At 36.6% G+C, this 14813-nt stretch overlaps 1 protein-coding gene across 1 annotated transcript in view; it reads left to right on the forward strand.

Moving 5' to 3' along the window:
• The window catches only part of LOC140846866 (bromodomain adjacent to zinc finger domain protein 2B-like), a 102122-nt gene extending 87590 nt beyond the window's left edge, over positions 1 to 14532 (forward strand). Inside the window, exons 20-28 of the mRNA XM_073225006.1 lie at positions 166 to 773; positions 1192 to 1465; positions 1642 to 1797; positions 2182 to 2342; positions 6643 to 6953; positions 7340 to 7475; positions 10816 to 10949; positions 11254 to 11370; positions 11645 to 14532. Of these exons, the coding sequence (XP_073081107.1) occupies positions 166 to 773; positions 1192 to 1465; positions 1642 to 1797; positions 2182 to 2342; positions 6643 to 6953; positions 7340 to 7475; positions 10816 to 10949; positions 11254 to 11370; positions 11645 to 11771 (2024 nt within the window). The 3' untranslated portion in view covers positions 11772 to 14532. The remainder of the gene's footprint in view (positions 1 to 165; positions 774 to 1191; positions 1466 to 1641; positions 1798 to 2181; positions 2343 to 6642; positions 6954 to 7339; positions 7476 to 10815; positions 10950 to 11253; positions 11371 to 11644) is intronic.
• The last annotated feature ends 281 nt before the right edge of the window (positions 14533 to 14813 follow it).

Below are 14813 nucleotides of genomic sequence, written 5' to 3' on the forward strand. Positions count from 1 at the left end.
CAATGAGAGTAACAAGCTAGTCTATAAAAGAAAAAAATGAAGAGTATTAAGTAAGCTAGAGAAATTTGTTAAAAGTATTTATGCATATGACTTGATAAATAGCAATAAATAGAGTATGGTTTGATCTAGAGGAACTGATCTTCGTAATGCTTTTGGATTTTGTAGGGCCGGAAGAAATTGCAAAAGAAAGAAAAAAACTAAGAAAAGCAGAAAGCATCCAGATCAAAGAAATATTTGATACTTCTGACGACACTTTAAATTGTTCAAATCCAGATCATTGTAAGCAAAAGGAAGATCCTAACGAAAAAGATAACACAAATCTAATTCTTCAGAAACCTGGCTCTTTTTCCAAATTATGCAAGCTTTTAGAAGTAGCTAAGGTGCCTCCTGGGTCAGATGTAACGGCCCCCAAACCAAACAGCGGTGCAGATGGGTGCGCACTGCCTCACCAGAACAGTGGGAGACACTCACCAGGCAGCATGCAGCCAACGGTGACACAGAACAGCATGGAAAAGACACACTCGAATCTGTTCAGTCCTGGTTCAGGTGGTGCAGGCAAGGTCTACAGTCCTCTCCCCAGTGACCAGTTGTTATTGCCAGGAACACCCTGGGAGGACGCTTCCCTTACCCATGCCGATGCGCCAGCTGCCGCTTCACCAACTCCTCAGGCCCAGCCGCCCTCTAAGTCACCTTCGCCTGGCCCAGCTCCTCTTCTTGGATCATCTCCTCAAAATCCTGTTGGCCTAAACCCGTTTGCTTTATCGGCTCTTCAGGTTAGTGCTACTAATTGTAACTCATTTTTATGTTGCTGTATTTGTCTGAGTCCATGAAAATTTTCACTAAAGGAGAATCAGTCGAATATTTACAATATTCCTGCCACAGTTTGAGAACTGAAGAGAGTCGGTATTGTCTGTCACCAGGCTTCATTGGAACTACTGGGTTCTAGGAGTTTAAGTCTAAGGCAAAGCCTTCCTTTATAACTTTGTAACTTGTTACTGTTACAGTACTTCTAAAAGGGTAATTACTTTGGGGAGCAAATAAGATGGAATTTAATGTTGTTGCTGTTGTATTTAGTTTTCCTCCAGTTGAGGTAAATGAAAATATTTTTTCAGAATTTTAAAAATTTCAGATTCTAAACATTTTTCCTGACTTCTTAGGTAGTTCTACTTTTAAAATATTTTCTTTTTCCAGATGAAAAGTGGAGTACCTGTGATGGGACTCCAGTTTTGTGGGGGGCCCACGGGCATGCTTAATTCCAGTATTCCATTCCTACCACCTGTCCCTAGTGTGGGATCAGGGTTGGGACCATCAGAAGGAAACGCTGATGCATTCTTGACTCCCAGTGTTGGGTCAAACGAAAGTGAGCCTCCAGTACCACAGAAGGAAAAAGTCTCTTCGACTCAACCTGCAGCTCTTGAAGTAGCCAAACCAGTATATTATCCTCGTTCAAAGCCTATTCCAGAAGGTGGGTACCTTGAGAGGGTTTGCTGTAGCCACTTACTTTATTGTATTGTTACAGATCTCTATATTATAGCTGAATCTTTTATGCTTTTATATAGTTATACATTTTTTCATTTGTATCATGCCATTAATTCATATTCTGAATATCTGTAAATGCCCTACATGTTTATCTTGGCTTAGAAATGCAGTTTGGCTGGTGGAGAATTGCTGACCCAGAGGATTTAAAAGCTTTGCTGGAAGTGCTACATCCCAGAGGAATAAGAGAACAGGCATTACAAAAACAAATTCAGAAACACCTGGATTCCATCACTCAAGCCTGCATCGAGAATAAGGATGGTAGGCACCTAAAAGAGATTTCTGCTCTCTTGCTTAGTTATGCGAAGTAATTCTTTTATCTTAAAGCGTATTTTAGTATGTCTTAATCTTAAATTTATTACTAATAGGCTTTTTTTTTCCTATTTTGCCCGAAAACAATTTACGTTTTCTTAAATTGGTACTACTTTTGATAGTTTGTTACAACCTACAGACATACTGTTCTGTTTCTTAAGAAGAGTACTTATTCCTCCTTGTGCAAGAGTCAGCTGCCTTGCTTATTCACAAGTGAATTTGAGTGTGTTAAATGTACATGTGTACGTGTTACCCCTGGAATTTCATTCACATTCTGGAAGAAATCATTGAGAGATAAAGTGGATTTTAAAATAAATTTCCTTTCAAATATAGTTACCATTATTGAGTTGAATGAGAATGAAGAAAACCAGGTAACTCGAGATATTGTGGAGCACTGGTCAGTAGAAGAACAAGCAATGGGAGTGGACTTGAGGATTCTTCAGCAGGTAGAAGATCTGGAAAGGAGAGTCGCATCAGCAAGTTTGCAAGTAAAGGTAAAATTGACTTGGAATAAAATCTGTTTTTAGAATAATGGAAGGTAACTAATATTTATTGTATGCCTGATATATGCCAGTTACTGTGCTAAATGTTCTCACTTTGATTAATTTCCCCCATGTTACAGGTAAGGAACAAGTCTCAGAGTAAGTAACCTGTCAGTGGTCATAATATAGTAAGTGGCTAAATGTGGAATCAAACCAGGTCTGTCCTCCCGAGTTCTTCTTACTAAATCTTGCCCACCTCCTCAGTGGCATTAAAAATATCATTTCTGGTCTGCAGTTCTTCACCACAAGCAGGATTTCATAGTTTCAGCCATGATCAATGTAATGGCAAACTACTTCTGCAATGTTTCGTGTATGCCTGGTAATTGTCTTGTATGCAAGCCATGTTATAGAGCCATGTTATATGTTGAACTTTCACTCTATGATTTAAAACTGCTAATTTTAAAATATGTTATGTTGTGATACACATACGCACATCCTATGTATATATGTAAAGTTTTAATTATTTATTGACTGGGCATTACCATGTTACAGCAATGATTGAAACTAAAGGAACAACAAAAGAAAAGCTTCAACTTTGTGCAAAAATTTTTGGTTTTAAAAAGAATATAAATGTCTCTTCTCAATTGATAATGTGATGTCTCTGAGAATAAATGGATGGATGATGAATAAGCATGAGACAGACACTTGAAAAGGCTTAGAAAATGTAGTTTCTGTGTAATTTGATTGAATATTTCATATTTCACTCAGAATGTGAGACTTGTGCCATGATACTGTCCTACCAATGATTACAAATTAGCTGCATTAACTACTTTAATACTGGCATTCAGAAACTTTGGAGGATCTCATCTCAAAAAATGTCATTTTTCCAGAGCTAACAAAATGTCCCTTTTTTTTACCACAAACATAGTTACCAACTTAGGGAAACAAAAATTTATCATTTACTGAAATTGTGCTAGCAAACTATATGTATCCTCCTCCTGGTACTATAATACAATATAAAAATGCCTCACTTATCTGGCATCTTCAACAAATGAACTCTTTCTTCTACACAAGATAATTTTCTGGAGAAATAAAAATTATTCTATTTAGTGCCATCATTTTTTAACATGTGTGTTGGATCGCTTAGGTCACCGTTACCCTGCCTTTTTAAATTGAGAATAGAGAGTTTGATTTAAGTTCTCTTGGTGACACCGGATCATCAGTATGAAGACCAATTCTTGGGTAATGATTCCCTCAGGGACTGTGGAGAGGTTTTGCCCCTACAGTAAATTAAAAGGCCCTAGTGTGCTTTACCTTTTAAACTACTACATCTGCTTTCCGTAGTCTGTCTTCATCATCTCTCAGGGTTGGTTGTTACTACTTGCTGGTTTCACTCTGGTTGGTTCTACTGTCCCTGCTTTCCTCCCATAACCATCCCCCTCTGGGTTTAATTTGCCGGTTCTAGGTGGCCGTTGGTTGGGAAAGCAGATCATCAGCTTTTTGAAATTGTCTGTAAAGTCAGCGTGGGCCTAACGTTTTCCCGGCGACATCCTGAGATCTTGGTCTATTGACCTTATCACATTACCGACTGCTTAGATGTTCTTGCCCGTGTTCTCACCAGCTAAGATAAATGAGATTGGTTTTTTAAGTGAGATGCTCTAGCATCCTATTAATACAGTATTATGGGATTATTATGGATTTTTTAAAGAAATGAATTGTATGTCTTGAGGAATCTTAAACAACAAGTAATGGAAATAACCACAAAACATAAAAGATTTAATGATTTTTTTTCCCAAAAAACAAAATATTAATGTGGTCAGCCCTGGGAACTAGCCATTGTGAAGACATGTTAAGCAGGTGGCCTGTTACTACTTAGGTGCATTCATTTCTATTTTCAATATTGCTGATAATATGAAAATTCTGTTTTATATTTTAGGAAAATCTGCAAGAATCTAGTCCTGATCTGTAGAAGTCTGATTACTCTTCTAGCTCCTGTAAACACAGTTCCTGTGTCTCTCCTTCAGTTTTCTCTTTTATAAGCAGAATAATTCCTTCAGCCATTGGTCCCGTGAAATGGTTTCCAGGCGCACGATTCTCTTCTGATTAAACACCAGTGTCTGTATTCTTAAAATGTACCCCTCACTGTACACAGAGATGCCTGATGTGTTCATGGGACTTTTACTTCCCTTAAGCTGGCACTATACTTCTCTTCATGCCAATTTTTACTAGCTTTTTAACATTCAAACCGTACCATTCCTTCACTGAGTATGCATTATTAGAAAGAAATCCTTCTGCATCTTTCATTGTGCTTTTAAGTGTGTTGTATCACATCCAATATTTCTTTGATTGGTTGCTTAAACTTCAAAGCTGAAATTTACATTTATCATTGTTCTATTTTTATTCATTTCATTTGGATATATTTTTCAGCATATGAAACTATTTTTATCACAGTCTTGTCATACAGAATATTAAACTTCCTTCCTAGTTAAGTCACCTGCATATTTAATAGTTGAACCAAGTTGTTCACAAGTATTATTAACATGACAAGCCAAATATAGAGAGCCCTTGGACAGTGGCAGTGAGGACCTTTTCTGAGGTGGCAAGCTGTGTCTGTCACAGGGCTTTGCAGACAATTTTCAACCATCCACCTTCTCAAAATCTAATCTAGTCCTCATTTTCTTGTCTCTTGCCTTGAAAAAATCAAGATGTATTACATTTATAGGATTCCCTTGATTTAGCAATTTTGGATCCCTTCCAAAATCTGGGACTGAGGTTCATTTGTTGTGACATACATGATGCAGTAATGTGCATGTATCCTTTATAAAGATTCCCTTGATTTAGCAATTTTGGATCCCTTCCAAAATTTGGGACTGAGGTTCATTTGTTGTGACATACATGATGCAGTAATGTGCATGTATCCTTTATAAATTCATCCATACTTTCTAAATACGACTATTCTCTTGAGGTAAGAGGAAGTATTCCGATATATAAGAAAAATAATTATCTCTGAAGAGATTTAATAAAAAGAATCATGTTCATTCTACTTTTTACGTTATATGCTTTTACAAAGTACCTATTCTACATCAGAGTGGACACCACAAAATTGAATAAATTGTGGTTTCTGCCCTCAATAATACATGTACACAGCCCTGTGAAATCTAGTAGCAGATCGTGAAGACGTACGAAGTCATTCATGAATTCAGGCCAGGAATACCCCGATTCTGGTGGGGCCAGGGGAAAGGTCAGGGAGGATTGCCTGCAGAAGTCCAGATGGAAGGGGCGAAGGTGGGGCAGGGAGGCTGTAACAGAGAACAAGGGGTGCCGCTGGGAGGAGTCAGTAACTGGGCAGAGCACCAGGGCCAGGAAGCTCAGGACATGTTTGTGGTGTGACAAGTCACGGAGTTTGATTGCAGTGTAGGAGGCCTGAATGGGAATATGAGCGAAAGAGGGAGATTGAGGTACTTGAATGTCATGGTAAAACTGGGCTCTGCTAAACATTAGGAACTCTGAAGGGTCTAGAGCCAAAGGATCATTGTAAGCAAGCTGAATGATAAGACCATTCATTTATTCCATCAACATATATTTTGAGTGTCTAATATTTGCCTTCCCACTGCTGGAGATGAAATGAGTAAAGGTATACGTGGTCCCTGCCCTCAGGGAATTTAGAAGTAGAAAGATATTAATTAAATAATCACAGCAGTATCAAACTGTGACTGCCACAGGTATGGGATATTACATGGTTCTAGGAGAGACTGTAAGAGAGAGGCTTACCTCCTAAAAGAGGTCAGGGAAGGATTCCCTGAAGAAATAAATTCTCACGTGAGGGCCACAGGATGAGTGGAGTCACTAACGAGGTGCAGAGGAAAGGGGAAAAGCTCTGTAGGCAAATGTAGCAGCTTATGCAGAGCCCCTGAGGCCAGGATGGGCAGTACAAGGGCCTGTTCAGGAGGAGTGGCTGAAGGAATGAAAATGAACAGGAGGCACAAAGTCCCTGCTGTCGAGAGATTCCCATTTAAAGGGGGCCCGTGAAAGAATAAGCTGTTAGTGTGGAGTCCCTCAGAATACTTTGCTGATCTCCACTCTACCTCTCATAATATCAAAAGTTGTTAAATTTTCTTCTTCAAACTTCTCTTATAACTTTCTAATAATTTTCTTTCTTATTTTTACCTAGCATTAGGAAACACAAGGTAAAAACTTCTAGTAATGATCCTTGAGGTCTGTTGGTGTCGGCTGCTGTATTTTAAGTAATGGTAACTCACCCGTCAGGCATTTTAAGAGGAAACCGTAATCACATTACTCTCTTGATATATAGGGTTGGATGTGTCCAGAGCCCGCATCAGAGAGGGAGGATTTGGTCTATTTTGAACATAAGTCATTTTCTAACTTGTGCAAGGAGCACGATGGAGAATTTACTGGCAAAGAAGAAAGCAGTGCGCATGCCCTAGAGCGGAAGAGTGACAACCCCCTAGATGTAGCTGTAACCAGGCTGTCTGAGTTGGAGCGAAACATTGAAAGAAGGTATCTGAAGAGCCCCTTAAGTACCACCATTCAGATCAAACTGGATAATGTGGGCACAGTTACTGGCCCTGCTCCTGCACCATCCACTAGTGGTGATGATGACAGGTAGGTTATTGAAATTAACTTGAAAAATTATTGTGCTTCTTTGCTAATTGGAGCCTATTTTCTGTTGCCTGTTATCTATGTATCTTCTTGTATGTCTGTGATCCACATGGATCATGCTATTTGCATGGTGCTTTGTAAAAAATGATTTTCTTTTGTTATGTGTGTTGATAATCCTGCGAAGTGATCTTACATTTACCTGTTTGTGGCTAAGCTATGAGGCACGTAGCCACGGTCTGTGCACTACATCAAATTTAGTTGCTTAAACCTTACACTTACCGGCTGTTACATGTTTCATCATCATTGGCTTTTAGTGTGATGATTGTTTCAGTTTCAGTAACCGTAAGTGTGGACATGACCTACTTAATTTTTCTATTATTTCAATGCAGAATTGAAGAGGATATTGTTCCCGGTCTCAGGGTATGGCGACGGGCATTATCAGCAGCTCGCAGTGCTGCACAGGTAGCTCTGTGCATTCAGCAGTTACAGAAATCCATAGCATGGGAAAAATCAACTATGGAAGCTGTAAGTGTTTTTATTTAAGAAATACTAGAGCTAATTTACTCTGTCCTGTTTTTTTCCCAACCTCCAGATTTTTCTCAATTCTACATTTCTTACTGTCAGAATAATGTATGCTGTACCTGAGTTCTCTTAATTCTTAAATTCTATCTGGTTTGATACTTTCCTCCTCGTTGTGAGCTTTTTGAAGTAATCTATCAAATGTGTTTATCTTTTAATCTTGATTCTCTGTCCTTCAGATATTGTTTATAATGGACTGAAGTTGTCTTCTGTGTTCAGTCAGCATAATAGTTAATTATGTTGCTAATCTCATCATAATAGTTGTTAATGTAAATATTCTGAAGTTGTTAATCCAAATATTCTTTTGCTTTCGTAAACATGGCAGTTGCTAACATTACCTGTAGTATACATTCATTGCATCCCTAAAATGTTCCTTATGTTTTTATCAATTTTAATTTTTTTAATACTAAGAAATTCTTAGATAATAAATACAAAATAAGTAGAGAGCTCTTACTTTATCCAATGATATCATGTATTTGACATCAGATGCAGTTCAATTGAAAGGTAGATCTTTATAAGTCTTTTCTCTAATAATTCAAAAATTTTTTTCATCTTCTGTGTTTGAGCCCAGTTAGTCACTATCACGTAGTGACCCCTGTTTTGTACCAGGCACCAAATATTATGTGTTAAATCATGTCTGTGTCCCTTTTGTCTCTTATCACATAGAGAAATATTTATTATACATAGACTTTTGTGAATTGCTTCACCATTTGCTTTTAAATTATAGATTAGCTTTAACATTCAAACATTTGACATTTGTCTGCATGAATGACTGGAAGTAAGATTATTCAACAATAGTCATTCCCCAAAGAAAAGAAGTGATCCTTAAATAATTTAGCATTCTTTCCTTCATTCTCATCTCTGTGCTTATATTACTGAAGGCCTTATTCATTCTATAGAAGTAAATTCGGTTTCTTCTGTATTTTTTCAATTCTTCCTAAAATGTCCACAGAATAGTGAATCTGCAGTTTTCACAATATCCGCAAATTTTGGTCTTTCCCAATGTAGACTAGAATTTACCATGAGTTTAAAGACAGTGTCCAGTTCATCTGGTAGCATTTTTTACCAGGTAAAAATATTTTCTTGTAAAAACTATTAAAATCAGTTTTAAAGTCACGTTAGACAAATATGTTTGGTGGAGTCTAGGCTATAATGATCAAAAAATATTGAATTCCTACAACACACTTAAATTTGAATGGTTGTTTTTCTCATCCACCAAGAGAATCATCACAATGTGGTCAGTTTTGTTACAACTTTTACACAAAAAAACAAAACTGATACCAAAAGCTGCTTATTTGTAGTATACTTACTTCCTGCAATTCACAGAATTTTTTGTTTTTGGAAATTCATAACCTTTTCCAGATTATTAATACACATTTCTCATTAACACCATCTCTCATAATTCTCTTTTTAATGTTCAATAATACAGTATTTGCTGTGAAGCTACCTTAAAAAGAAGGCAGAGTTTCATGTTCAAGATGAATGAGTACATTGTAACCTTTAGTTAGATGTAACAGTGCCTATAATAATCCTCGTAAGAAAAATTTCATGTTTTCTTTCTGTGAGTATTGTTAGAAAATGATCTGAAGTAACATCTTAGTTCAAATAGGAACTAGAAGCTTTAGCCCATTATTCATGAAATGTTCTTTTTATGTAAGACAACTATTCAGTCTAACTTAATCTTAATTAAATGGACTTTTTCCTCAGTATATATTCAGCATTCTCTTTTCTCTTTTCTTTTTATGATTTGGGGGTTCTAAAAGCTCAGTATAATATGAAAACTCAATCAGATTTTATTGAGTAAAAATTAATAAACTAAATGGAGAAGAGAGTAAAACATTTTAATTATTTCAATCAGTGACAAGAGGTAGTGATTCTTTGATATGATATGGGAAAGGTGTTAGATTTATAGTTTGCCTTATTTTAATCCATTAAAATAACTCCTTAATTATGCATTTAACATCCCAACAGAGAACCAAATAATTGTAATTGCTTAGAAGCAGTTTTTAAAAAATGTTGCTAAAAGAATCATGAAATCCGCAAACAAATTGATACGAAATACTCTAAAGAAATGTTTTCCGCCAAGTTCAGTTCAAGAATATAGGCAACATTTAATTAAGGCTAGACTGAATATCTAACTCCACATTCTAAGATTTTTTTTTGAAGATTTCTTAACAGTCTGAGTAAGGAGTAAATAATTTTCTAAAAGAGGATAAATGCTATTGTAGAGAATCAAAACACAAACCATATATTACCAGTGACCTTGCGTATTTCTCTTCTTTGATCTATTACATTCATTGTAACTTTAATTCTCAAAATAGATGCTTATTTCCCAATTTCTAAATTGGGGGATGTTGGGAGGAGGTGGGTACTCATTGTTACATTGATGTGCTGCCTACAAATTGTTAGATTGCATAAGGGCCACATTGGGATTCGTTTGTTTTTTTCCATATACTTTCAGAGCTAGAATGACCTTACTAACTGTGTGACTTATCTTCTTCTACAGATAAGCAAACAGAGCCTCACAGATTTTTTTTTACAAAGTTCCCTAGCTAATTACTGACAGAGCATAGCTGGCATTCATACCCTTTAATTCCAAATATAATCTATTTTATGCTATTTCTTTATTGTTTTCCCCAAAAACACATCTTTTTTTTTTTCTCCTCATCTTTAATAACACTGCTTTGTTCACACCTGGGAACCACAAGTTTCTGGAACTCTCTTCTTAACAGCAAATGCTTTTTTGAGAAAAATAACAGTTTCCAGAAGATTTGACCATTTATAAAAGACTTTTTTTCCTATTTGACACTTCATGAGCCTTCTTTCATGTTTCGGCTACCTTTTTAATAACCTCCTCAACTTTCTTATTAGTAATCTCTATATTTCTATGTATATCCACCTTTGTTCTTAATTATATTGTGCTCTAAAGGATAGTCTTTAAATTCATTCAATTAGTGACATTCAGTTCATTCAAAAGAATAGTATCTTTGATTCGTTCAAAGTCTAAAGGAAAACTGCTAAGTTCTGTAGCACCAAACATGGTGCCATGAGATCAACATCTTCAAGTTTTAAGAATTCTTTAGTTTTCATGCATCATTAGATTTTAGCCTAGTATTATCAGAGATCAAATTCATAGATCTCTCTTGAAAATAATAAAACTATCAACTTTTTGGGTGAGAAAGAGCATTCTTTTTGTTTATTCTGTCAGAGTTTCATAATTTAAAACAATAGAAGGTCTATAGACAGTTATTTTCTTATACCTCATATATTATTTTTTTAATTAAAGACAAGTTCACTGAAAAGGGGCCGCAAAGACAGAAAAAGGAAAATAGAGGAAAGCACTTGCGGTACTGGAGTAAAACAAGAAAGCTGTACTCGTGGAAAGAAACTAAGACAGGACTCTGACCTGACTCTTGGCAGGTATTATTTCTGTTCCCCTGTCCTATATGTTCATAACACCCCATTGTATTTGTTTAAAGACCGTCCACCATATTAAAGGTGACTTTTTGACTGTGTAAATAAGAACTTTCCTATGTAATGTAAACTCTGTACTATAAGTAAACGTATCCTTTCATCTTATTTTATGAATTAATTTGCATTGTCTTTACTTGAAAGAGATGAAAGCTAAACTTTTACTAAAGGTAGATAACTCTAAAGCATGGATATTGATTTCAAACATTATTTTCTCTACTACAAGCCTTTCTAAAATGCAAACTCGTTTCAGTAAAGACATGAAAAAAAGAAAAAGAGAGGAAAACACCTTCAGTAACTTACCACGCCAGGAAAGCTTTACTTCTGTAAAGAAAATGAAGCAAGACCACTCTGACCAGACTCTTTCCAGGTACAATTTTTGTTCCCCTGTCCTATATATTCATAACATCCCATTGTATTTGTTTAGAAACCTTCCACCATACTAAAAGTGACTTTATGACCGTTTGTGTAAATAGGAATTTTCCTATGTAATGTCAACTCTGTACTATAAGTAAATGTATTCTTTCATGTGTTTTTATAAATTAATTTGCATTGTCTTTACTTGGAAGAGAATGAAAGCTAAACTTTTACTAAAGGTAGATAACTAAAGCATGGATATTGATTTCAAACATTACTTTCTCTAGCACCCTTACTGAAATGGACAGTCATGAAGATGCACGGCCTTTTGTAGAACTGCCGGAGTGCAGCACACGGAGTCGTCTGCGTTTCCGCCTCAGGGATGGAACACACGTTTTTATTAAAAGTGCGTAAGCAGCTTTATAATAACATGTCTGGTATCTGGGGATCTCATCAACAAGAAATAAAGTGGTTAACACACACAGAACAGTCTTTCTAGAATGATCATTTTCTTTTAAACAAATACAATATCCCTGAAAAAAGGAAAGCTTGGTGTGCATATTGGCTACTTTGGGCTGGTGTTTTCATCACTGGTGGTACATACTCAGCAGGAGTAGCTGTGCAGGAAGTAGTGGGCATGGTATGAAAATGGCAGTTGATCCAGTAATAATTGTCACTGTACATGTGTGTATCATTTGTTCTGTGACTGACTTGCACTCGAGGTGCCCTAGGTTGAGTATATCCTCAAACCCCTACTACGGTTCTCCTCAAATAACAAAAGTTTTCCTAAGCCTCTGCTACTGCACAATTACAAGTATACACAACATACTTTCATTCAGATGAATGAGGCTTTAACCTTAACCATCATCATTTTAGCCCTGATTGCTCTGTAAGTTGTAGAACCCTGGCCTACCCTCAAGTTTATATTTCGATTGCTATTCAAGTGGTGATCAATGAATTATAACCAATGAGTGCTCTGCTGTTAAACCCAGGATATCATCAATTTGAAATAATATGTAGAGAAAAAAGTAATATTTATTTAGTTGTTAACCATAGTGAAAGTCAGGTGAAATTTATCTATGGGTATGAGGATATCTTGAACTCAGAAGAATTAAGTTATCATAAATGCACAGTGATCTCTTTTCCTTGTTTCAACCTCAAAATGAAATTTGTTAAAAGCACTAATTTTAAAATGAGGGAATCTAATCTGCCTTTGGTACCTTATGCACCCCCTCTGTGCTCCTTTTTTCCATTTCTTCCACCCCCAATGCCTTTTCAAAAAATTTAAAATCCTATTCATTTAGCCTTTCATTAAATACATCCTCAACAAGGAAATCTGATGTCAATCATTTACTCCTTATTGTAAGTTTTATTTGTGGGCTTCTTTCAATGTTATTTATATCTTAAGTATTTCCATTTAAGAAATGAAAGAAGTTTGTGTTGTTAAAATAATTTAATTTCAACTGGAAGTTAAGGGAGGTATTTTAAGAGAATCAAAATTTTCCTTCCAGAGAAATATTACTGTCATACAACACAGGGAAACTAGTAGAGCCTTATCTACTAGGAATTTCACTTCAATAAGATCTCTTAGGCTTGCTTGGGCCATTTTATAACTCTACCTTTAAAAAAAGACTTTTTTTTTTTGGCATCACTAATCTACAGTTACATGAAGAACATTATGTTCTCTAGGCTCCCCCCTTCACGAAGTCCCCCCCACACACCCCTTCACAGTCACTGTCCATCAGCGTAGTAAGATGCTGTAAAATCACTACTTGTCTTCTCTGTTGTACAGCCCTCCCCTTGCACCCCCCCACTACACATGCTAATTGTAAGGCCCCCTTTCTGGTTCCCCACCCATCCTCCCCAGTTCCTTTCCCTTTGGTAACTGTTAGTCTGTTCGTGGGTTCTGTGATTCTGTTGCTGTTTTGTTCCTTCAGTTTTTCTTTGTTCTTATACTCCACATATGAGGGAAATCATCTGGTTCTTGTCTTCCTCTGCCTGGCTTATTTCACTGAGCATAATACCCTCTAGCTCCATCCATGTTGTTGCAAATGGTAGGATTTGTTTTCTTCTTATGGCTGAATAATATTCCATTGTGTATATGTACCACATCATCTTTATCCATTCATCTACTGATGGACATTTAGGTTGCTTCCATTTCTTGGCTATTGTAAATAGTGCTGCGATAAACATAGGGATGCATCTGTTTTAAAAAAAGATTTTTTTTTAATCTTCAACTATATAAAATTGAGGTAATTCCTCTCATTTCCTTGAGCTCTTCATATATAGATAGCTTTAATGTCTTTCCAGTCAACCTTTTATATATTTATTTAGCAACATGTATCTTTGAAAACAGGTAGTGTCAAATGCTGGGCATAGAAGCCACAGGGCATAAATCTGCAAAGAAGTAAAAAGCTAACCTTTTCAAACAATATGGCTTCTCTCTCACTTACCAACTTTACATTTCCCTGTATGGCCCCGGAAGATGACTGGTTAGCCAGAGATGGGTAAGATTCCTCAAGGGAGGAACAACCTAAGACAGGCACAGTCACAGGGGGGCCATCAGGCGAGAAATTGGGGATCAACAGAGGTGAGGCTTAGAACCTCACCCCCCATTTTGAGAGAAATCTGCATCCGTGGATGTTTTGTTGCCCTTGTCTAGCTTGGATTAATACCTAGTCTATAGGCACAGACCTGATCATCTACATTTGCCCTCTTACAGCACTAAATTATGTTTTCTAACTACCACTTCAGCATTTTATTAAAAAAAAAAAATTATAAGGGAGAAATGTGGGATTCACATATAAATCAAGTATAAAAATCAAACGAATAATCATATCTGACTTGATTGTTTATAGTTCATGATGTGTGATCAAAACTGAAAGTTTCTGTGATATGACTGCCCTTGCACTGTTCACCATGTAAGAACTTGTTCGTTATGCTTCAGAAGATTGGAGACTGTTGAGAATTAGGCTTGGGGTTGATTAATGAGTGTGCATTGAGTCCCCTATACAGAATTTTATTGTCAACAACCATTTCATCAATAAATGAGAGATGCCCTCTCAAAAAAAAACAAAAAGTAGTTTCAGTGCCAAATGATTTCCCTCATTTGTGGAGTATAACAATGAAGCAAAACTGAAGGAACAAAAGACCAACGACTCCAAGAAGGAACTAGTGGTTACCAGAGGGGCAGGGAGGGTTGGGGGTAGGGTGGTGGGGAGAGGAGAAGGAGGATCGAGGGGTATTATGTTTAGTACACATGGTGTGGGGGGTCACAGGGAAAATAGTGTAGCACAGAAGGCATATAGTGAATCTGTGGCATCTTACTACCCTACTGGGCAGTGACTGCCTTGGGGTATGGGTGGGGACTTGATATGAGTGAATGTAGTAACCACATTGTGTTTTCATTTGAAACCTTTATGAGTACGAGTATATCAATAACCTTAAAATTTTTAA

This window comes from Manis javanica, chromosome 16, assembly GCF_040802235.1.
Source record: "Manis javanica isolate MJ-LG chromosome 16, MJ_LKY, whole genome shotgun sequence".
Classification (NCBI taxonomy): Eukaryota; Metazoa; Chordata; class Mammalia; order Pholidota; family Manidae; genus Manis; species Manis javanica.